The sequence below is a fragment of the Canis aureus genome, chromosome 21 (assembly GCF_053574225.1).
Source record: "Canis aureus isolate CA01 chromosome 21, VMU_Caureus_v.1.0, whole genome shotgun sequence".
Taxonomy (NCBI): Eukaryota; Metazoa; Chordata; class Mammalia; order Carnivora; family Canidae; genus Canis; species Canis aureus.
The window spans coordinates 44718079-44743306 of NC_135631.1; the positions used below are offsets into that span (position 1 = coordinate 44718079).

A 25228-nucleotide genomic window follows, 5' to 3' on the forward strand; every position below is an offset into this window, starting at 1 on the left:
GTTTAAGAGAATAAAGTACATAGCAATTTGCCCCTATGGACGGGGCTCATTTGGGGGCCCTCCTATGAAGGTAGATATGGAGGTGTCTGTAAAGCCATGAAATTGGCAGTCTTCTGTTTATGGCTGTGTAGTCTGTTCAGAGTGGAAAATCAATTCAGACTATAATGAGCGCTCAAAGGAGCCAAGAGGGGAGCAGAAGTTAGATCAGTTTTATAGTCTTCTGTTTTAGGTACTTCCTCCAACGTTAATCTTTCTTTCTATTTATTTATTTATTTATTTATTTATTTATTTATTTATATTTATTTATTTATTTTTATTGGTGTTCAATTTGCCAACATATAGCATAACACCCAGTGCTCATCCCGTCAAGTGCCCCCCTCAGTGCTCGTCCCCCAATCACCCCCACCCCCTGCCACCTCCCCTTCCATCACCTCTTGTTCGTTTCCCAGAGTTAGGAGTCTCTCGTGTTCTGTCTCCCTTTCTCATATTTCCCACACATTTTTTCTCCTTTCCCCTTTGTTCCCTTTCACTATTTTTCATATTTCCTAAATGAATGAGACCATATACTGTTTGTCCATCGTTAATCTTTCATTAGCCTTTTGCAGTGAGTCTTTCAATGAAAGGACATTGGAATTGTCAACATTTTACAGGATTCTGTTTAATTAGGGAAACCTTGCTTTTAAGTGTACATCTTAATGATCTTATCTAATTCACAAGTTCCCCATTATGGACATATATTTCTAGGTTATTGTTGCCCTGACGGCTCACAGCAGTTTGGTAGGACACTAGCCTCAAATGGAGTTAATCCACACTCCAGCCATACCTGGATGCAAATGAGTGGTAGCCCACTTTCCTGTCTGGTAGTTTTGGGTCTCCAACCTGATTGTTACCAAGTTAATTCCTCAGGACACCAAAGAAGTTTTTAAGAGTTTGCATTTTGCTAGGTATCTTTAATCTGGGACTATAATTCTTAGATGAAAAATAAACAAGTATAACAGAAGTAGTGCGCTTGACTCTTTAAGGATTCCATCAACTAAGACACTTGGATTCTTGATCAGAAAACTAACACCTAAAAGGGTTGTGTCCTGGAATTGGGGATTGTGCATATTTTGCAGTGTAGCTCCTTGCACAGAAGTTTTCTTGAGGTTGATGAGTGATCTAGTACTGATCCATCCCATTTCCTGACAACCTGTACTATCAGTGGTGTGTTCCTGAGGTAGCAAGTGCTCTAGCGGCCTCTAAATGCTTGACTCTTGCACGCCAATTTTTGTGTTTTTTCTACCTTTCTCTGTTAGCTGTAGCCTTTATCTACAGGAATAGTGACAATCAATTAGGTGCATGTTAGTGTATGAGCTGTAAGAGATGTTTCTGAGTTCTGATACAAGAAGACTCTGCGTGCACCACCAATTCTCCTGGAAACTTGCTGAGGTTTCTATCTTGGGCACTTAGTCTGAAAGGTTAGTTGGTTGGCTCTGGGCAGACCCTTCAGCCTGTTCAGTTGGACTCTGTGCAAATATCCAGCTCAATGGGGCTCAGAAAAGACATGGTAGTTTAACTTAACACGGGCATAATACTCTGGCAGCCTAAGCGGCCGTGCCCTGCCAAGCAAAACCAATTAGATTAGGAGGCAGAACACAAAGTGACTGGAGCTGAGAGCAGGAAGAACTCACCCACAGTGCTGGGGACAGGCCTGAAAGATCTTGAACTGGAAGGGTTCAAAGTTACCACCTCTGTGTTTTGCTTTGCCTCTGAATGCCCCGTGGGGTCCACATTGGATTCCATCCTTGCCAACAAATCTGTTAAAGATCAAAAATTCAACAAAGTAAATTTAAAGATCTAATGGCTCTATTAACCAATCAATTTAGGAAAGGACTACAGGGGAACAGAAGTTTTTAACAATTGAGAGAGCCTGGGAATTCTTAGCAAGCAATCCGTTGTTTTAGGCAAGGTTACTCTCCCAAGGGGAAGGGAATGGGTCAATCAGGAAGCTTCCTGGGGCTGACCAGGAAATTCCCATGTTGACTAAAGGTTACTCTTCTTGGGGTGGGAAGGTGAAATTGCCCTTAGGTTAGGTATTAAGTCCTGGTTTAGTGACTTGGGCCATAAGCCAAGTGTTGCCATTTGGGAATGGTGTTTTCAACACTCCAAGAACACAAACTCACTTCAGAAAGTTAGACTTGATATAGCAAAGCTCTTCACAGGTCTTGTTATGTGCTTGTTCCCCTCTGCTTAGAATGATGTTAATCACTAGCTCCTTTATGTGTAAGCTCTCTTTCACCATACACAAAGATAAACTCAAAATGGATGAAAGATCTAAATGTGAGACAAGATTCCATCAAAATCCTAGAGAAGAACACAGGCAACACCCTTTTTGAACTTGGCCACAGTAACTTCTTGCAAGATACATCCATGAAGGCAAAAGAAACAAAAGCAAAAATGAACTATTGGGACTTCATCAAGATAAGAAGCTTTTGCACAGCAAAGGATACAGTCAACAAAACTCAAAGACAACCTACAGAATGGGAGAAGATATTTGCAAATGACATATCAGATAAAGGGCTAGTTTCCAAGATCTATAAAGAACTTCTTAAACTCAACACCAAAGAAACAAACAATCCAATCATGAAATGGGCAAAAGACATGAAGAGAAATCTCACAGAGGAAGACATAGACATGGCCAACATGCACATGAGAAAATGCTCTGCATCACTTGCCATCAGGGAAATACAAATCAAAACCACAATGAGATACCCCCTCACACCAGTGAGAATGGGGCAAATTAACAAGGCAGGAAACCACAAATGTTGGAGAGGATGCGGAGAAAAGGGAACCCTCTTACACTGTTGGTGGGAATGTGAACTGGTGCAGCCACTCTGGAAAACTGTGTGGAGGTTTCTCAAAGAGTTAAAAATAGACCTGCCCTATGACCCAGCAATTGCACTGTTGGGGATTTACCCCAAAGATTCAGATGCAATGAAACGCTGGGACACCTGCACCCCGATGTTTATAGCAGCAATGGCCACAATAGCTAAACTGTGGAAGGAGCCTCGGTGTCCATCGAAAGATGAGTGGATAAAGAAGATGTGGTTTATGTATACAATGGAATATTACTCAGCTATTAGAAATGACAAATACCCACCATTTGCTTCAACGTGGATGGAACTGGAGGGTATTATGCTGAGTGAAGTAAGTCAATCAGAGAAGGACAAACGGTGTATGTTCTCATTCATTTGGGGAATATAAATAATAGTGAAAGGGAATATAAGGGAAGGGAGAAGAAATGTGTGGGAAATATCAGAAAGGGAGATAGAACGTAAAGACTGCTAACTCTGGGAAACGAACTAGGGGTAGTAGAAGGGGAGGAGGGCGGGGGGTGGGAGTGAATGGGTGACGGGCACTGGGGGTTATTCTGTATGTATGTTGGTAAATTGAACACCAATAAAAAATAAAAAAAAATTAAAAAAAGAATTAAAAAAAAAGAATGATGTTAATCACAAGTAAATCCAAAGTGATTCCTTCTTATGGTCTCTCTGGGGCCTTGGTCTGTGATGTCAAAGCCAAGACTTGACTTCTGAGTCAAGTGAGTTAGTAGATCATAGCAAGGCCGGGCACATTCAGCCATCTGCCCACACTGTCTACATATGACCAGTGTCTCCCCCAGTGAGGCTTCTTTGGGACACCATGCTTGAATCACAAGTGACCCTGATTGATTTGGAAAAGTATATTCACTTGACTGTAGTGATCCTCCTTGAGACCATAGTTCATCCTGCATCCTTTCCAGTCTGGCACATACTAGAATTGAAATAAATGTTTGCTGAGCACTTTTACCAATGGTAGGAATACATTCATCATGTAGAAAGGATGAATGTTTTTAGACCTTAGCATCACTCAGTCTTTACTTACTAAACTTCACCTTTATTCTTGTATATAAAATACAAATCTAGGGATCCCTGGGTGGCGCAGCGGTTTGGCGCCTGCCTTTGGCCCAGGGCGCGATCCTGGAGACCTAGACCTATCATAAATAAATAAAAATTAAAAAAAAATAAAATACAAATCTAAAAAACCCAGGATCATACTAAAATTTCAGTAGTCAAATTATTATTCCTGGTTAGCTGTGATCTGGCTCCAGCAAATGAGCATTTTCTCTCCAACAACTCATTGTTGATGGGTGATACTTTGAATAGAGCAATAATTGTTCTTATTTCCTGATCAAGTAAAATCCTTAACAGTACACTCTGAGCATTTTTTTTTATGATAGTCACAGAGAGAGAGAGAGGCAGAGACACAGGCAGAGGGAGAAGCAGGCTCCATGCACCGGGAGCCCGATGTGGGATTCGATCCCGGGTCTCCAGGATCGCACCCTGGGCCAAAGGCAGGCGCTAAACCGCTGCGCCACCCAGGGATCCCCCACTCTGAGCATTTCTTGTGCACCAGGTAGCTAGGTGCTTTCACAGGTATTGTTTCATTTAATCCATTAAATGACTGCAAAAATAATCAGTATTATTAATATTTTGGATGTTAAACTGAGGCTTGAAAGGCTAAGTGAATTTGTCATTTTCTTTTTCTCTGTATATCTCAAAGCCCATACTGTTTTTTATAAAAACGAATTACATATTTATTTTGAGAGAAAGAGAGATCGAGAGAGATAGAGCACCAGGGAAGGGGCACAGGAAGAGATACTCAAGCAGACTCCATGTTGAGTGCAGAGCCCAATACTGTGATCATTCTCAGTACCCTGAGTCATGACTTGAGCTGAATGAAGAGTCAGATGCTCAGTTTACTGAGTCTCTCAGGTGCCCCCCAAACCCATACTATTTGCAGTCTATGGGAGAAATAGCAGGACATTCATGCTACCATGAAAGGCAACAACATTAGAAAAAAAATTTCTAATTGCTTATTTTCATATTTTCATTAATACTTAACAGAAAAGGTATGGTTTTCTCTTTGAAACCAGGGTTCTGGGAGCTTGTGTTCACGTTTATATGCACATACCTTTGTTTATTGAAGGAAAATCAATCTCTTGATTAACCCTTTCTTTATTCCTCTCATCTTTGACGATGCATTGGTGTTCTTTATCCAATGATTCCTCAGTCACGATCACCCAGCTGAATTTCATGTATGTGTCCTCAGTCTTCACGGTGTTTCCCTGCTGGGATTGCAGAATTGTTTTGACGTTCTTTTCTTTCCAATCTATCTTAAAAACATCAGGAATATTTTCCTCAAGATGACAAAGATATGTTCCAGCCTTATGGACTTTTATTTCAGCAATTGAAGGAAGAAAAATTGTGGGCTTGGGGGAAATGTCTTCAGGACTTTTATCTGTTGGAGACAATGGAATAACAAATAAAAGTTAAATAAAGAAACAGAAACATTTTATGGGTGGGAAATCAGCACATAGTAAATTAAAGGAAAAGTTGCAATAGGATTAGTAGGTATCATGGCCTTTCATCCACAGTGGGTTTTGAGGTGCTTATTTCCAGTTTCCATGTGAAAAAAGGTTGTAGAGTTATGTAACTTGCCCAAACAAAGTCATAGCTATTAAGTGAAGGGTCCTGGATCAAAAAGTGGAATATTTTGACACAATACACAGTCACTTGTTTGAATGGGAATCTATCAAGTTTATCTTTAATTACAAATATGGATCTCATGTCCACTTGTGATACTGGAATTCTTCTCCTTGATTTCTGATTTTATAGAACATCTCATTATCACAATTAAACCACTGCAGGACTTTGTAGAAGGCAATGTGTAATGTTGCACCTCCAAATTACTTACAATGCCTTAAATTTAGAAACAAATGGCAATATTTCCAAAACTCCTATTTAAAAAATTTAAATGTTCAGAAATGTTCCTACAGTACCCTAATCAAGAAATACACTGGTCAGAGTTTTGTCTTGCTTTAGGAAATGTTAATTAAAAGTACATTTTATGTTGGAATTTTATTTGAAGTTGAAGCATAATTAAGATGACACCATATTATGAGTCTTAGCATCCCTCCTCAAAGTTGAATCTGCCCTACAAGCCTGCTAAACTTGCTATGGTATCCTTCAATTTTCTTACATTTCACCTGCTGAATAAATTTATATAGAATGGCGTAATGTTACCAGTTATGGTCAGAGTTTCTTGCAGACATAATGTCAAATTATATAGTGAAACATCGTGGTTTTCAAGGGCATGTCTCTTGAAGTCTGGAATATTCCTGGTTATACTAATGAATCATATCATAAATAGTAGGACCCATTCCAATTTGGGTTCCCACTGAAACACAAGTGCTTTACTGATTTCTTTCTTTCAACTAGTATGGAGTTAGAATAATAATTTCATGGGTAACATCCTAAGAAAAGAACTGAATTCCTCCTTTGAGAAGAAAGGGTAAAAAATTCTTCAGAAATTTTGCCTGTCTCCAATGCTCCTGATTTTTATACTAAATTGGTAAGCAAACAATGATGACTTTTTTACTTATGCTATAATTACTTATCAGGTCATAATGTGCTTGTTTTAATTGTGTACATCTTGCCTGTCATACAAATAGTATTTTACTGATCAAAATAAGACACTGTATAGTTCCCCAACCATATACTTTGTTTTCAATTTAAAAACCATATTATATAAAGCAAAATTTATTTCTCAAAGTACATGGTAGTCACATAATTTTTGCCTCTAGTCAATACATTAAAGAATCTAGCTAAAAAGTTGGTTTTTCATAGGAAATTTCTGATTCATCATAGTAAAGAACTTGAAAATCAAATGATGAACTTGGAGGGGCGCCTGAGTGGCTCAGTGGTTGAAATTCTGCCTTCGGCTCAGGTAGAGATCCTGGGGTCTGGGATCGAGTCCCCCACCGAGCGCCAGGTGGGGAGCCTGCTTCTCACTCTGCCTCTCTCTGTGTGTCTCTCATAAATAAATACATAAAATCTTTTAAAAAACGAAAAACAAATGATGAATTTGGAAAATTAAGACATTATGCTGAGCTCCTGTCACCTTTTCTTGCTAGATTCCTAAAGTTTCATTCTTTTCAGGATAGAAGGTATCTTGAATCTTCCATAATTTTCTCAACGTGATAGTTAACTAAGCATTAAATATATTCTTGATTATAAATGGTTAGTACCTATATTTTATGTAATTATTTTACATGGTTTTTCTTTTAGCATTCTTTTAAAAAAGATTTTATTTATTTCTTTTAAAGAGAAAGAGTGTGTGCTGGATTGAGGGGCAGAGTGAGAGGGAGAGAGAATCTGAAGCAGACTCCACACTCAGTCTTAGAGCCCAACACCATGGTCAGGTCTCAATCCCACAACCCTGAGATCATAACTAGATATTTAACCTTAGTTAAAGATCATAACTAGATATTTACCCAAGTGCCACTCAACATTCTTTATTAAACTTATTAAAAGTGTTTTCTATGGCCACAATAATTTCATTGATGTATAAAATAGACACCAGTTTTAAAAATAAATCTTTCTAATACATATATATATTCATAATCAAAATTTTTTCAGGTAAATTGCCTTAATGGTATATATATGATGAACACAAGGCAGCAGGAATTCTATATAAATTAACCAAATGCAATCACATTTTAATTACGTATGGCATTAATACCTATTGATATTGTATTCATTAAATTAATATTGCATATCAATATTGATTCAAAATTCCTCTATTTTATTCCTCTCTTCTTTCTTTTATTAAATAAATAATTACAAGTATCTCATATGTGATTATGAATTACAAATTAATGACATTTCTATGTATATTTAAAAGTACTAAGTATCACTAACTATATTCCTATGTATTTTCCTTTTTTTATGATTTTATTTATTTATTTAAGCGTCCATGCTATCTTCTCATTATCGTTCCAATTTTAGTATATCTGCTGCCAAAACAAATATTTCCTAATTTTTCTGAATAAAATTTAAAATTTTAATTGTTTATCTACTAAATACCAGTATGAAGGCCAAGCTTGTTAGTGTTAGACATGATATCATGTAAGATAAAATATTAAGATTTAAGTACATACAACAACAAAATACAACGCCCCCCCCCACACATTTTAATTTTATTTTTGCCAAGTATGGGAAAAGTCCATTACAGAAATACCTCTAAATTTAAGTGTTTTGTATATTAATGGAGAGTCAGGTAACTTTTCACTGGAATGATGAGAAGTAGAGCTAAATCCCCTGGAGAATTTCGGCTTTGTCAATGTGATTGGCTACTAACCACTCTCCAATCTGGATACGATTCTCCCTTTAGGTTTTAAATGGGGCAAGATCTATGCGGCACTTATTGTGCTTAAGATAACATGCCAAGTACCTTACTCACAACCTCTCACTGAATTTTCATAACCCTGCTCATACATCCTGTTATCTCATCGTGTATTATGAAACTGAGGCCAGAGAATAATCACCCAAGTTCACATCAGCAGCAAGTGGTGGAGTCAGAGCTCCAGGTAGCCTGACTCCAAAACCCAGGCTCTCTGAAAACCCCCTTTCACCATTAGAAAAGGAAATGAGTCAAATCACACAATTTATATCATGAGCAACTTCATTCTTGGGACAAACACTTTCAAGACAACTACATATGTTGTGCATGACCACTTTAAGCAAGTCTACATGGACACGAAGTCAGATCCTATTACATATTTGCACACTGCTGTCTATGCTGACCTTTACTGGAGGGATTGATATTAAAATATCTCCTAAGATTTCTACATCTAAATGTGTTATGAAAATGAGAGATTAAATTAACATTAACATTAGTATTAGAAATTTAATTGTGATGATTGTGTCCTCCAACAACATTTTAATCTCCTGGGACCGAATCTTCTTTTACTGATGAGACTGCAGTATTTAGGGATAGCAATTGGACCTATGTCAATCAGACATCAAGATTCGTTCCTTCATTTGCACCCCACGTTGCTCTACTATATCTAGAATTCTCTGAACCATCATCACTGAAAATGTGCCCTACGCACACCAGTTATTAGTAAGTCACTTGTCTTATTTTATCCAATGCCTTTCTAGTGTTAAGGAAATGAAGTGGAATATAAATATAGCAAAGCCTAGTAATATGGGGTCAGTTCATGGAACTGCTTTCACCTCTGTTGTCCAATGCAAATAGCATTTTTTCCTATCAAGAGCACAATCTATGAGCATTCCAAGCTCTCATCAGAAATTTCTACCTCAAACTGACTTCCTTCTAGCTCATGTCCATAGCTTGACTTCAAACTCCTACAGTGGTCCTTCGTGGTGGAATGAAAAGATCAATGTCTCGTTGCCTGGTCTTCTAGGGCTCCTATTGTCATGTTAGATCTCTAGATTGCCATCTGCCTGACAAGATTGGTTGAAGGTCACTATCTATGAATGACATTATATGTCCTGGTGCCTATGATAATGATGCAGTGGCAGCATGAAATGCATTTGTTTAAAGACCTTTTCATCCACTTTACAAATTGGATGTGGAAGGCAATGCCCACTGTTTCACTTCATGTTCCTCTTAAAGGACTCATGCATTGAAGTCTTTTTCTCATTTTATGATGAGAAAAATGTAACATATTTGAAAATTTGATGTGTGTCACTAAATAAGTTAATAAAAGGTATGTACTCCACTACATTTTTCCTTTGAACATAGAATTTTACCCTATGTTTCTTGCTGGACAATCACAGGCCTTTTTTCTTCCACTTTCCTTAGTGATTTTTTGGTCTTCTACTTATTTGTATTTCCTGACCTATCTGTACTTTCCCATTTTATTTTAGGTCTTCTCAAATAGATTTTGGAAATAGGCGGTATAAATGGATGAGAAATATGTTGTCCATTAGAACTTGTTTCTTTTCCTGCCCCTGATCTTAATAGGTCTACCTTGAAGGTGACATGGAAAATGGCAGAAGATATTTGCAAATCCCACTCTGCTATATAGACACAAAACATTCAAAATTCAAATATGCTGAAATGCCAGAGCATAAGGTAAAGCTTTCATTGTCAATATTATGTATCATAAAACAGAGGTTACCTTATATTTCATTTTGAGCAAATTCTCATTTTAAAAGAGGCTTTTCTAATACTCTAGTTAGACAAGCAATAGACTTAGACAATATATCAACCTGAAATACAGTCCATTAAAGCTAGTTTAGACATAGTGCTGGTAAAAAACAACAAAGAAGTTTAATATGGATTGGTAAATATTACTTGGAACTGAAGTCTCTATACTTTGTGCTTATATTGTACATATATAGAATGCCAGTATAAACGAAAAAATGCTTTTATTTTGGAAGTGGATAAATGTTTCTTTCAATAAAATATCCAGTGGTATCATCATAAAGGTATCTCCAAACAGACACTCAGATCCTAAGATGACTTAGAAATTTACTCTAAAATATACATTTTAGGGGATCCCTTTGTGGCTCAGCAGTTTAGTGCCTGCCTTCGGCCCGGGGTGTGATCCTGGAGACCCGGGATCGAGTTCCACATCAGGCTCCCTTCATGGAGCCTGCTTCTCCCTCCTGTGTCTCTGCCTCTCTCTTTCTCTCTCTCTCTCTCTTTCTCTCTGTGTGTGTGTCTCATGAATAAATAAAATCTTAAAAATAAAATAAAATGTATATTTTAGATGCCTATGAAGAGTGTGAATAAAATTTTTAATGAAATATGAGGGCAAAAAAAGCAGTATTTCTCAAGTGATATTTGTAGTAGTATAATTTTGGTATTGTAGGTGTAAAATATTAAAAGTGAGTATTATAAGGGAAGGGAGAAGAAATGTGTGGGAAATATCAGAAAAGGAGACAGAACATAAAGACTCCTAACTCTGGGAAACGAACTAGGGGTGGTGGAAGAGGAGGAGGGTGGGGGGTGGGGGTGAAAGGGTGACAGGCACTGAGGGGGGCACTTGACGGGATGAGCACTGGGTGTTATTCTGTATGTTGGTAAATTGAACACCAATAAAAAATAAATTTATTAAAAAAATAAAGTGATTCTGATAACAGGAAAAAAAAAGTGAGTATTTGAGGGGCACCTGTGTGGCTCAGTAGGTTAAGCATCTTCCTTGGACTCATGTCATGATCCCAGAGTCCAGGGATGGTGCCCAGTGCATTGGGATCCCTGCTCAGCAGGGACTCTGCTTCTCCCTCTGCTCCTCCCCCCAGATTACGCATAGACTCTCTCTCTTTCTCTCTCTCTTTCTCAAATAAATAAAAAATAAAACTTTTTTAAAAAACATGAATCTTTGACTTTATATATATATATATATGTATATGTATATATGTAATTGTATATATTCAACTATAAAACTTCTCCCTATTTACATTCAGACATTTCCACTGAAAAGTGAGAGATCGACTTAAGTTGAGGCTAAAGATATATAAGGTAATACTACATCTACTCATTTTTAGAAACATGTAACAATGAGTCATAGAAATAGAAATATTCTGCAAATACTGACCAATTGTTCTAAAGTGATCTGTAGATGAGATCATAATTAATATATTTTCCTGTATTCTTGATTGAAAAACAACTCCATTGTGTGATAATTGGAATTTGTAGAACTGAATTCTTTACTGAAAGACCATGTACCAACCTATGCAGTAGCTATTTCCATATTTAATTTCATTTATCTCCACAACATCCACTGGAAATGGTTGTTACACTGACAGAATGAATGGATGGAAATATAACAAATGTTAACAGAATAAGTGTCAGTATAAATTTTTAATACTTTATTTTTTCTTTTTTCAAATTATCCTCTAACAGGCATTATTATTTTTATACCTTTAGGAAAGCAATAACCAGTATAATAAAAATTTATTTGCTGAATGATGATTATACAGAAAGGGATAGATCCAAAATCACAGTCTGCATTTCTCTCTGCACCACACCTAAAATTTTTTTCAACCTTGTGAAGTATATCTGTGTCACCATTATTTAATTAGATTGTTAGAATTCTTTTTAAAGATTTTATTTATTTATTCATGAGAGACACAGAAAGAGGCAGAGACACAGGCAGAGGGAGAAGCAGACTCCATGCAGGGAGCCCGATGTGGGACTCGATCCTGGGACTCCAGGATCACACCCTGAGCCAAAGGCAGGTGCTTAGCCGCTGAGCCACCCAGGTATCCCAGACTGTTAGAATTTATATTGCAGTCAGTTGGAAAAAAAGAGGATTAGAAAGATGCTTTTCAACTTATGAATTCATGTGTGCCTATGATCATAACCACTAAAATCATCAAAATAAATAATTTCTTTCACTTTTCTATTGTTTCACTGTGGAAGAGCAGGATCTCAGCTGGTAAAAGAAACAATAAGAACAGGGACGCGCATACATGGGAACAGCATTATGTGTGTGGGAAAAGCCTATTATTCCTGCCATTGGTCAGTACTGAACAGCAATGATGGTGGATACATAGCCAGGCCTGCTGGGGTCAGTTCTCTCATCCCCCACTGCTCTCTAGTTAATGCTCCTCAGAGACCTGTCCGGATAGTCATGTCCACAGTTCTCTGCTGCCCTTCCCATGATTGGGAGTTGTTTTTCCTTCCTTGTTTCCACATACTTAAAATCTATGGTAATAAAATCAATAGCCAATTGGGACTGGGGACTTCCTCTCAGTACCTTCCTTCACTTCTTGGCAGTGGCTGCCTGTGTAACCCTTCGGGCCTCTCTTTGTTCCAAAATATTGGACTCTGAGTAATCATTTCATCTCTCACCAGAACACGCCACATAATATTTCACCAGCCTTGTGAAAATTCTTTGAAAACATTTATTTGAATAGATCCTATCAGGTAGAAACAGCCCAGTGAAATATTATCCCTCATCCTGGCAAAATTTCATCCCTAAGGCTAATGAGGATGAACAAATTTACTGGACTGAATTTGGAAAAAACAAACCCAGCTTATGACACTCTTGGAGATGTTTGTGCAGTTAAATATGTCGATGCCTTATACGAATCTGCTATAGACAAAATGGCAAGTTTATCATTTTCTGGCTTATTTTTTTTCATTAGTTATTTTTGGAATCAAATAAATAAGACACACAAATTTTCATACAAATCTTTCAAGGCAGACATTGCTAACGGACCTAAAATTTCCACCTCTTAGTGGACCCCCCTCCCCTTGCTCTAGCTACTTAGTTCCCTGTTAATACCCTACAAGCTAGCTCAGTCAGCAACTATCCCTAGGACTAAGGCAGAGTCAACCACCTCTCCAGGCATCTCGCTGCTACTGATGACCAAACTGGGACCAAATCCTAGAATTCAGAGCCAGCACCAGCACCTAGTATCCCTCCCCTCCCTACCTCATACTGAAGGATTTCTAAAAATTTTACCTGTAACCCTGAGCGTTGTGCCGGGACCAAACACTTTGTTCCTCCAACTATTCCAGGAACACTGTCTGAAAAGCTTTTACAAAAATCTCCCTTTGTACCTCTTTTACAATTTGCCCATATTTTTTTTTGCCCATATTTTTCAATATTTATATGAATATATATAAACAGGCCCTGCTGGAATTAAAGAAAAATGAATCTCAAGCAAAATCACATTAGATATGAATGTAGTCAAGACTGGATGAACTGACCTCTCCCTGCTTGGGCAGTTTGGGTCTGTCTTTCTCATCACATTCACAAGCAACTGAGAGTCTGATTTTACCTTTTTTTGCCATTTTCCTGAAACTTCTAAATCTGTTTTCTTAAAAGGTTTTCATGTATCATATCAGTTCTTTTCCTAGAGTGTAATTTACACTTACTACTTCTATGCCAGATGAGTTGTTAGAGTATATGAAATATTAATGAAAATCCTTAACATATTTATTCCTGAAAGACTGGTCTTTTGAACTTGAAATTACCCTAACAAGTTCCAGGGCATTGATTTAAAATCCTGTGCTGCTCATCAGAGGACCCTATTTGTTTTGTTTGGCCTTTCTGCAGCTGCCCAGCATGAGTGGGAATGCTGCTCTGAGTTATGCAGTTGAGTCCTGCATTAGTACAACCGCTCCCATTCTCTGCGAGCTTTGGTATTTCCAGCATTTTGATGCCGATACTGAAAGTTTGAATGAAATGGTATCAAAAGGACTGGACCTTTAACAGAAATGCCCTAAATTATGAGAATTTAGCAAACACAATTCAACATGACTTAAATGATATCTTGAAGTGAAAGAGGGAATATAGTGCCATGATTAAAAGCAGAAGCATTGTTTTCTGCATGAGGAGTAATGCCAATTATGAGCTATAACTAGTTAAACATTCAACTACATAGGCTATTTAAAAGGTCAGACTACAAAAAAGTATATGTTCTGAATAAAAAGATGGCTGAATGTTTCCAAAAGCATATAATGGTATACACTATGCCCTTTGGAACAAACCAGTATCTATTGGGTCCCAATCTTTGCCATAATAACTAGCCATGTAAAAACAAAACAAAACAAAACAAAACAAAAAAACTAGCCATGTAAATTTAGGAAAATCACTGAACTCTCTAAGCCTCAATTTCTCCATCAGTAAAATTGGAATAAGAAAATTTCCTGTACAACACTCTTAAGGATTGAGAATTGGCACAGAAACAGGTATCTGACTCTCAATAAACATTAGCTATAGTATTGTTGTCTTTAATAGTATGGTGTGAGGCCACTTTATCAAATTTTCCACAAAACCAATATATAGATTTTATAAGCAATAATTATTTATTATATAAATTAAGAAAGCAAAAGAGCTCATGAATCCCACATTCTGTGTCTCTGGCAGTCACAGGCCAAAACACACGGGGCTCAATCAAGCCACAATCTAGAATATTTACCCAGGAGGCTACAAGCTTATGAGTGTTGGGACTGTGTCTTGTGCCTCCACTTAGGTATCTCTAGTGTCTAGCAAAGAAACTGTCTTCAATGACTGTTTATTGAGACAATAAATGAACAAATGAGGATGTAAAATGCAGACAGACTCTTTTCATGGATTCTAGAGCTAAAATGGTTTACTGAGCTCACAAATTCCTTTAAACTGGACCCTCTCTAGGCAATAGCACAAGACTCACAATAGCACAAATTTTGACTAATCTCAGCCAACCTACTAAGAAGCTAGAGTCATAAGAATGTGTTCATTTCTTGATGTTCTATAGTCATCCACTGTAAGAGTTAATTTTTTTCACTGCCCATAAAGGTAAGATCAAAAGCAATCTTACCTGTTTTACAGGCTATTAGAGAAAGGAGCACTATCTGCCAAAAAAGGAGCACTATTAATACTAGAGCTACTTCATCGAAGTGTTTCTCACTTAAAAGACCATCTACAAGATAACCAACCTGAACCAAGAACTTACACAAATAGTTCACAGACACAGTCCTAGAAAGATTTTAATTTCAAGACTCCGTTTACCCTTTTGTGTGTATATTTTCTAAAAGTAGAATTTCAATCTGCTTGCAAGCAGGGAAGTAAAAAACCAGTTTACGAAGTAGTTTTGTACCCTTATATAGAGAACAGTTCCTGCATAATTGTTGTCCATATGCCTGAGGTGATCTTACATTGTTTTTTCTAAAAAGCATCTCTCAGTTTTTCATTCACAGGATCAAAAAAGAACAAAGTTACTTACCAGGAGGAGTTACTATAAGCTTAGTACCTTCTGCAAATATCTTGACCCAGCCTGGTTAGAGGTTATCACACTGGTTAGAGCTTCTGCAAAAATGTCAGCCTTCTCCTGATCCTCATGGCATGGCCAGTAGGGAGAAACCTTGTATTGGCAAATTTGATCTTTTGAGTTCATTAAAAGTCCTTCAATATAGGCTTAATGTCATTGGATATTTTCTAAGTTTTCTTCAGATTAATTGACCCAAATGTCTGTTTTGATGGAGACAATAAACATAGAAAAATGTTGATAGAAAATGGAGACAAAGGAAGCAAATAAAAAGAAAGAAAGAGAAAAAGAGGGCAGCCCTGGTGGCTCAGCAGTTTAGCCCCACCTTCAACCCAGGGTGTGATCCGGGAGGCCTGGGATCGAGTCCCACATCAGGCTCCCCGCATGGAGCCTGCTTCTCCCTCTGCCTGTGTGTCTGTGTATCTATTTAAATAATTACTGGTGTGAGATGGGAGAAGAAATGTGTGGGAAATATCAGAAAGGGAGACAGAACGTAAAGACTGCTAACTCTGGGAAACGAACTAGGGGTGGTAGAAGGGGAGGAGGGCGGGGGGTGGGAGTGAATGGGTGACGGGCACTGGGGGTTATTCTGTATGTTAGTAAATTGAACACCAATAAAAAATTAAAAAAAAAAAGAAACAGAAAAAAAATAAAAATAAATAATTAAAATATTTTTAAAAAAAGAAATAAAGAGAGAAAGAGAGAGAGAGAAAGAAAAAAGAAAGAGGAGAAAGGAAAGGAAAGAGAAGCAAAGAAAGAAAAGGAAGAAAAGAAAGAAAAAGAAGGGATAGGGACTAAGTGGTCAACAAATGATTTTTCTAAAGTACCAGGAAAGGTGTTCAGAGAATTAAGATATTTTGATTTCCAGGTGTTCAAGTGTGTGAAACTGCTCAGAAATGCATCAAAGGAAAAGCCCTTCTGTTCTCACAAACACCAGGCCTACTATGTCAGCAATGTGGGATTACATTTCTGAAAGAGGATATGCTTCGTAACTGAAAAAGTGACCATGCCAACAGAAATATACTTGAGAAATGAGAATAGTGATCTCTATCTCCATTTTTCAGTATGCCACCTTTACCATTTGGATACCCTAATCTATACAAGGCAAAGAAAAAATGAGAAAATGATTCCTTGATGAAAATATTTTCCTGGAATGAAAAGAAATTTGTAGAAGTTTAACTCTAATATAAAAATAGATTTGAGGATCCCTGGGTGGCACAGCGGTTTGGCACCTGCCTTTGGCCCAGGGTGCGATCCTGGAGACCCGAGATCGAATCCCACATCGGGCTCCCGGTGCATGGAGCCTGCTTCTCCCTCTGCCTATGTCTCTGCCTCTCTCTCTTTCTCTCTCTGTGACTATCATAAATAAATAAAAATTTAAAAAAAAGAAAAAAGAAAAATAGATTTGTTATTAAAACTAAAATTAGAAAAAAAAAACCCAGTTCTCTGATTTGTTGAAAGAAGAAGCCTCTTGGAAGCTATTCTGTGAGCTTTGGAAATGTAAAGACGGTCTTGGATGGAGTCTCGCATCGGGTTCCCCACAGGAAGCCTGCTTCTCCCTCTACCTATGTCTCTGCCTCTCTCTCTATGACTCTCATGAATAAATAAATAAAATCTTTTAAAAAAGAAAAAAAAAAAAGGACTGGAGAGGCAATGGTGGTCCTTGTTCCTCACAGGCAAAGACAAGAGAGGAAGTTTTGCAATAGACTAAGGAAAGAATGTTCCATGTTATTTTTATTATGTTCCTGCTATAAAGAACTATCAGATCCTAGAAGATCTCACCAACCACCTATATTATAATAACTTAGTGTTGTCTTCTTTGGGGGACAACACCTTCACAGTTTTCATTTATGTTTTCTTTCAAACACACCTATCTTTAAACTCTTTTTCTCTCTGAGATACAGGTTTTTCACCATATTTGGCAAGAGTGTAGTGAGCTATAATGCTATCATGAAAATTGGAAGAAAAGACCTTTTACAGTATATAATAACAATGAGATAATAATCCCACAACTTTATGCAGAAATATATGCATTTTATAGATCAGTAGTTTGAAGAAGGTTCACAAATTTGGGGGGTAGTTAGCAATTACTGTAGTTTAGATGCTGTGATTTTAAGATACTTTGCTGTGAATGAAGAAAACACTTGGAGAAAAACAATCCTTTGTTTTATTACTCTGGACTCTTTTCCTACTCACTATTCTTAGGTTTGCAAAATACAGCAAATCCTACTGTTATTTGGAGGAAAATGTAAGATGTGACTTATGAAGAGTCCCTGAGTTAGCTGAGATGGCTCAGGAAGGCAGTTTTTTTTTAATTGGAGTTCAATTTGCCAACATATATCATATCACCCAGTGCTCATCCCGTCAAGGAAGGCAGTTTAGTTGTAATGGGAAAGGACAGTGTGATGTACTGACCCAGTGCTAGAACTGTCCTGTATGGAACCGCCTTCAGTTCCCAGCAAACTTATGAGAAAGATTTAGTTACTTTCCTGGATTGTGCTGTCAGTTAAATGGCTGAGCAGATATTCAAACCTAGGTTTATATCATTCCAAAGGCCTTGTAGTTTCCATCATTCATTCATTCATTGAATATCAGCACATATTGTGCACACTGGTATGGCTTCCTTCCCAGGAAGCGTTTTTTGGTGGAGAGGCATAGAAAATTCACATCTCCAAGCCAGGCTAGTCCTCAGAGTGGTAAAGATAGAAGATAAAGTTACCCTGGGTCACTTGGACTTGGATTAAGGAGTCAGGAGTTACCTTGGATTTCAAGTTTTTTGTTGCAATGTGATAAGAGTTGAAATTTGTTGTATCAAACTTCAGACACTTAAAAAAACTCTAGTTCTACTTTGTCTTTGTCTCTTTAGTTGTCTTTGAGTCCTCTCGTTTTGTTCCCCAGACGAAGTCTGCCTCTTGAAGCTCTCTTAGATTTATTCTACTGTTACTTTTATTCTAGTTTTGCTAGTGGGGTGGTAAAAGGCCAGGAAAGGAGACATTCTCTGATATATTAATTAAGGCTCTATTTTATCAGATACAGTGAAATGGGTCTTCAACATATGGCCTTCAAAGGTATTCCCTCCTCTTTTCCAGAGGTGGAATATGTTCAATACTTGTCTCCCTCTTCCACCTACTCCAGGCCATGGTTTTCATGCCCATCCTTCTGCAGAGGGAAACCTTGTTACTTTTGGACATAGGGGAGATGTTCCTTGCAAAGTCTCGGTGGTCCCCACCTTTGCCTTCCCTCAGCTGCAGTGAGATTCCACCAGCATCTTTCCTTGCAATGAAGTCACTTTTTTTCCTACAGTAGCGATGGGGTAGATGAGGTCTGGGTGGGTTTTAGCAGTAGATGTTGTTCTTCTGCAGTACCAAAGGGGAAGCTCACTCTCGATTGTTCCTTATCTTAACCGCAAGAATTTTGTGGGGCTCATGGAGAAGATGCTTCAAAGGCGCTAGGAAATGTGATTGATATGATCCCAAGGGTTCTCACTCTACTACTAGTCAACTGAGTTCTTATTATTTAATTAACAAATTCAACTTTCATCTGTGACCAGGTGTGTTTGACAACATACGTGCAAGGTGAGCAAATGCTCACCTCCTGTTTCTCCCTACAAATGCTTGTTTGTCTCCAGTTTTTGTGTATAATCACATACCTGGCAACTTGTTGTCTGATGGACTCAAAGTATTACATTTCATTCCTGCTGTTTGGGATATTATTGTAAAATGACAACAGTGCCATTTCCAGTTCTGTTCATCTCTGAGCACATTCAGGTCCTCTGCCTTTTTTGTTTTGTTTTATTTTGTTTTGTTTTTGTTTTTTCTTTACATTAAAATCCTAAAAAAAACAAAAGAGAAGTAAATTTCAGGTGAGTTCTGCCTAAATTCTATTATTTGACTTTCCCATTTTTTAACTAGGTTTCTTTTCTTATTATTGAGTTATAATGTTTCTCTCAATACTCTGAACACCAGCCTTTTCTCTACTTTGGCTTTTACAAATATTTTCTTCTAACCACTGGCTTTTCCTTCCACTTTTCTGAAATTTTCCAGTTTTCTCTTTTTTAGTCTTGCAAGAGCAGAAATGCTAATTTTGAAGAAGTGCAGTCTATCAAATACTTTTTAATGATCTTGCTTTTCAGTGTCCTATGTGAGCAATCTTTGCCTAACATAATCTTTTGTATTTTCATCTGGATGTTTTATTTTTTAGGTTATACACATAACCTAGAAAACATTTTTAATGAGTTGGTGTATATGGTGCTTTGTATTATTGTGTTGTTCTTGTTTTGTTTTTCACATAGAGAAACAATTGTTCCAATAACATTTGTTGAAAAGTCCACTCTTTTTTCATTAACAATGTTAGAAATTAGTTACCCATTTATGTGTTTTCCTATTTCCGAATTTTTCCTCTTATCCCTACATCCATGAATTCACCAATACTTTACTGTCCTGATCAGACAGGCTGAACTCTAACTGTTAATATGCTTTTCTTTGGGGGAATTTTTGATGTCTTAAATATATTGAGTCTTCCAATCTATGAGCATGATATAACTCTACACTTATGTAGTTCTTCAACTTCTGTCTTTAAAGTTGTATTGTTTCCAGCATACAAATCCTTCATAATATTGAATTAATTTTTCACTAAGTATTCTATTGGTTTTTTGATATTGTTGTTGCTATTGTAAATGGTACTATTTTTACAATTCAATTTCCAGTTGTGTCTTGCTGTCATATGAATTATAGTTGATTTTGCATCTCACATCTATTTTACAGTATATAGGATTCTATTGTGTCAAGTGCCAACATTTATTCAACCAATATCCTTAGTCTGGTAGTTTATGTAATTTCACATTTTGCAGTCATCCAATGAATACCTTGGTGTCTATGTATTTTCAAAATGTTAAAATTATGCCTTCAGAGTAAATTTCTGAAGGTAGTTTTGCCAACACGAAAAGTAAATATATATGAGCTTTCATTAGATATTTCCAAATCCCCCCACAAAATGGTATATTTTGCATCCTTACCAGAAATGTATGAGTGCTTGTTTTCTCTCACAGCATTGCCAACATAAAATATTGTCAAACTTATATTCTTGCCAGCTTAGGAGTGAAAATGGGATCTCAGAGTTTCAATTGAACTTTACGTTATTGTAAGTGAATTTTTTCAACTTTGTATAAGTTTAAGAGCTATTTGTATATTTTTTTCATGAATTAAATTTGATGTTTTTTAACATTTTCCTATAGGATATTTGAAATGCTTTACCTCCATTTTTAAAATGCATTTTTCTATTAGGCATAGTTGACCATTATGTGCTAAACAGGTTGTAATATTTCCTCATGGTTTGTCATGTGTGCTATAACTTAGGCTACTTTTTGCCATGCAAATTTTGTTTTCATTTTCATGGAGTAAACTTTATAGTTATTTTCTCTTATTACATCTTGAATTTTAATTATAGATACAAACTCATTCCCTTACTCTTTTTGCACAGGACAGGCTGTCCAATTTTTTCTTCAGGGTCAGATAACATATATTTTATTTAGGATTTTAGCACTAATGTCTCTGTTGTGAATCCTCACATCTGCCACTGTAAAACAAAACCAGTCATAGACATTTTGGAAATGATATGCATGGTTACATTCCAGGAATGTCAGCAGGTGTTCTATTAAAAATGTGTGAAATGATAAGTTGTCAATTTTCACTTATTTCTATTATTTAAAATAAAAGAGAAAAGAATAGTTCATGGGTTTTGTTTCACATGTTGTCATATTATGTCCAAAATGCCATAATAACCCATATAAGTAATGTGAAGCTTCAGTATAGTGAGCATTAAGAACTTGTAAGAATTATATATGTATTATTTAAGTTCCTACTCTCAACAGTTCTTTCAGGTAAATTAAATTATACTTTCCATTTTCAAATGAGGTGAATGAATCAGATATATTCAGGAATTTATCCAGAGTAAGATGGTTAGTATGGGGACGATGGATATGTAACAAAGGGTCATTTAGGACACACTGCAAAACAGGGAAACATAAACTAAAAATAAGTGTCACTCACAGTATATCATTCTAGAGCAAAATTGACAAACATGTTCTTTAAAGGGCCAAGTGGTCAACATTTTTGGCTTTGAGGGTCTCTGATTCAACTACTCAAAGCTGTCTTTGAAGTGCAAACCAACTACAGGCAATTTGTAAGCATATGGTCAAGATTGTGTTTCAATAAAACTTTACTTAAAAAACTGGGGCTTACCTGGCATGGGCAGAGCATTCTGTTCTATGGTATAGACCCCCTGTTCTATGGTAACTACCATTACCATTATGGTTGATTGTAGCTTTTTGTTTTCTTTTTTTTTTTTTTAAGGGAGTCACAGAGTAGTAATACTATATAAATATATTACCATTTTAAGTGTCATATATACAGTTATATTTACATTGTTATAAAATAATCTCATTATTAAATCCAAAAACTATTGGCTGACTCCACTGCTGGACTTCCATCTTGATCAAGCCTTCTCTTGGGGAGACCCCTTGGTGTCTAGGCCCCTTGGGGTTTAATATTCACATCTAAGAAATGCCTACCAAGGCCCAAATCTGAGAAAATTTGCTCTGACCTTCACTAAATTTGTAAACTGTATATATAATTTTTCCAAAAACTGGTTTTTAATGGCTACATAGTATCTTCTCCCTTCAAAGCCACACAGATAATGTGCCTCTTTCCATACTACCCACCACTGTATTGTTTCATGACTATTGCATGTTGAAAAGTCAGAGTGGCTCCATCTCCCTATGTGGCCAATCCATCCCATTCTGCATTGCTCTTTGAGGATTAAATAAAATAATCTGTGTAAAATATTTAGCACAGATACTGTGAGAAACTTTATTCCTTTTTCCACTCACATCTTTTTAGAGAGGGTTCATTGTTCTCTGATCCCAATAGTTCATTCAGGGATCTACTTAACTTTGTTTCTGTACACATATTGGGGGACAGATGAGGCCCTGTTGAAACTCAGGTCCTCAGGTTCCTCATGCTAGGAACCATCCCAATTAGGAATCATGATGGTTAGGGTGTGGGACACAACAACCTGTGTTTGCCCCTGGGAAGGTTCTGACACTGCTGTGGCAGGAATTCATTCTGTTTTCATAGCATCTCTGCACTTGACAGCTCCACTTGATTCTTGGAATGAGAAACAGAATGAAGGTTATTGTCATGATCTCAGGAACCAGAGTGAAACTGTAAGCATGGTGATTATGTAATTTCACACATTACTTGTGTGTCTTGCTATTTGTTGAAAACGAGTGACTATCCAGGTACTAATTACAAAATTTTATTCTCAATCACGATTTTTAAATTTAGTTCTTTGTGAAAGAACTTTGCCATCTTTTCTTTATGGATAAGCATATATTACCCTTCTTTTAACCAACTGAAACTTATTCAGGTTTTTTGCAGTCTTCTTTGAGGAGCCCTGGAAGACATGGTCTTAGAAGCATATCCATCATTTTTCAGCCACCTGATATGCTCAGAGTCTTGTTCCAATGCAGTAGTGTTCCTTTTGTGCTAGTGTTGACCCTGAATGTGGAGTGAGGTACTTCTTTGACCTCTAAGATACAGGATTTCTACCTTGGTTTCTCCATTATCTCATTAGCTGCCATTTACATAGGGATAAAACAATCTGTATATTCCTTCATTATGGCCACAGAATGGTAATCAATGCATGGACTTTTTATGTTTGACAGATCATTTTACCTCTAAAAAACTGCAATGCCCATGAATAAAGTTACAGAGTAACAATAAGAAATATTTGTGTAATCTGTATATTCTTTTACTCTCTTCACTTTGAACCATTCAGATACTAGAAATCTCTCTCTATAGTACATTAACAGACAAATGGATTTTCCTTTAAACCATTCACTCTGTGATTTCAAAGTTCCCAGACAAACTAATTTAGTGGAAAATCGGTCAAACTGCTTTAATTTGGACCATAATTGCTAATATCTCATGGGGCTCACTGTGTGAGTAGAATCTATAATGTCTCCCTATAAAGCTAAGGCAATGCTACGGAGGGAGAGGCTCAGGTGGGGACCCAGCTGTGCAGCCTCTGTGGTTGCCCATCTTGAGTAGAATGTGGGTGGGCCAGACCTGAAGATGGTTCTTGTGCAGCTTCTATGGGCAACTCTAATGCTGTGGATACAAATCCAGCAGCCACAGTAGTACACAGCCTCATGTTGTTTCCTTAAGAAATCTATTGTCAAGGTTGAAGTGGAAGCTTGTTGTTCTCCTCACTTAATTGGGAAGCTTTGTTGAGACAAATGTTAGATATTCTATCCCTGATCAAGTTTCTGTCAGTACCAGTGAAAGACTCCTTTGTTAATGTCCTAAGGGAAATCTTGCATGATACATGGGCACACTTATCTCTTGTTCTAGAAAATGATATTGCAGGTTGCTCCACCTTTATCTGCCCAAGGCCAACTGCAAGCAATGAAGAGAAATATCCATGAACTAAGAATATGTAAAAGGACAACAAGAAAGAATTTCTCGAGTCTTTTCTGTAGACTGGAGTGCCTGAGGGACAATTCACAAGCCCAGAGGGTTGAGAAGATGACTGCTTCCAGAAGTGGCATCCTACTGCCCTGGCAGGCTCCCCAGCAAAAAGGTAAGAAGTGAGGCGCCTGTTAACAGGATTTGTCAAGGCAGCGACAGGAGGGCAGGACTGGTTCTGGTTTCTCAGAAGTGGTGGCTTAGATAGTTCCCTGGGGTTCTTCATGATCTGTCAGAGGTGTGAACAATTCTGGGGCTTTCTGTGCCCCATGAGTGCTGAGCAGATGGGGTAAGAGGGTTCCAAACTTCAAAATAAATTCCTGGTGAATGCGTCTATGTGGGGTGAGCCAGGATGTTTCTTAGACCTACTCACACATTCACATACAGGAATCCCATACTTCAGAAACACTGCTCAGTAACATGAGGACAGGTCTGCTGGATTCATCCTGTATGTCTAACTGTCTGTGATTTGCTGTTATTGGGGACTCAGATGGGAAACTTGACCCTACTCTTCTGTCACACAGCACAACAGAACAACAATCAGACCCTGAAATATCTCATTGATATTATCGAATATGCATGTATGCTAGCACTGGAGGGTTTTTGTGTTTTTTAAAAGTAGATTGAAATGTCACGAGGAAGATTAGGACTCAGAGAAAGCAAACTTGATTTATCATTTGGATTCCTCCATAAAGGGACTAGACCACGACTGCTGGGGATACCTGGGTCAAAGCAATCTCTATTCACTCTGGTCTTGCAATTGTCTCATGAGCATGACGTCACAGGCAGAATCATTTTCAAAGCAATGTTATGTGTATTATGTAATGATTCACTTTGCAATTACTAGACATCTAATAAGAAATGTGGAATTGTTATATTTCAGACAAAGTTCTAAAAGCTTTCTTATACTATTTTATTTACTCCTCTCTGCAGTTCCATGTGATAGCTGTTATTATTAATCTCCTGAATAATTATTGTGAGCAATATTCCAGGTCTTAAATAATCTATGAAACTAGTATTTTTCATGACTATAATATGTATAATTAAACAGCATCCTCTACCATTTAACCCATTTAGCTAACTTCATATATTGAAAATTTATCAAGG

General features: G+C 37.2%; 1 gene segment (V, D, J or C); it reads right to left on the minus strand.

Moving 5' to 3' along the window:
- LOC144292076 (T-cell receptor gamma chain C region C10.5-like) overlaps positions 1 to 21902 on the minus strand; it is a 32076-nt gene extending 10174 nt beyond the window's left edge. Inside the window, 3 exon segments of the C gene segment in view lie at positions 1671 to 1796; positions 4993 to 5319; positions 21836 to 21902. Coding sequence covers positions 1671 to 1796; positions 4993 to 5319; positions 21836 to 21902 — 520 coding nt within the window.
- Positions 21903 to 25228: the final 3326 nt, after the last annotated feature.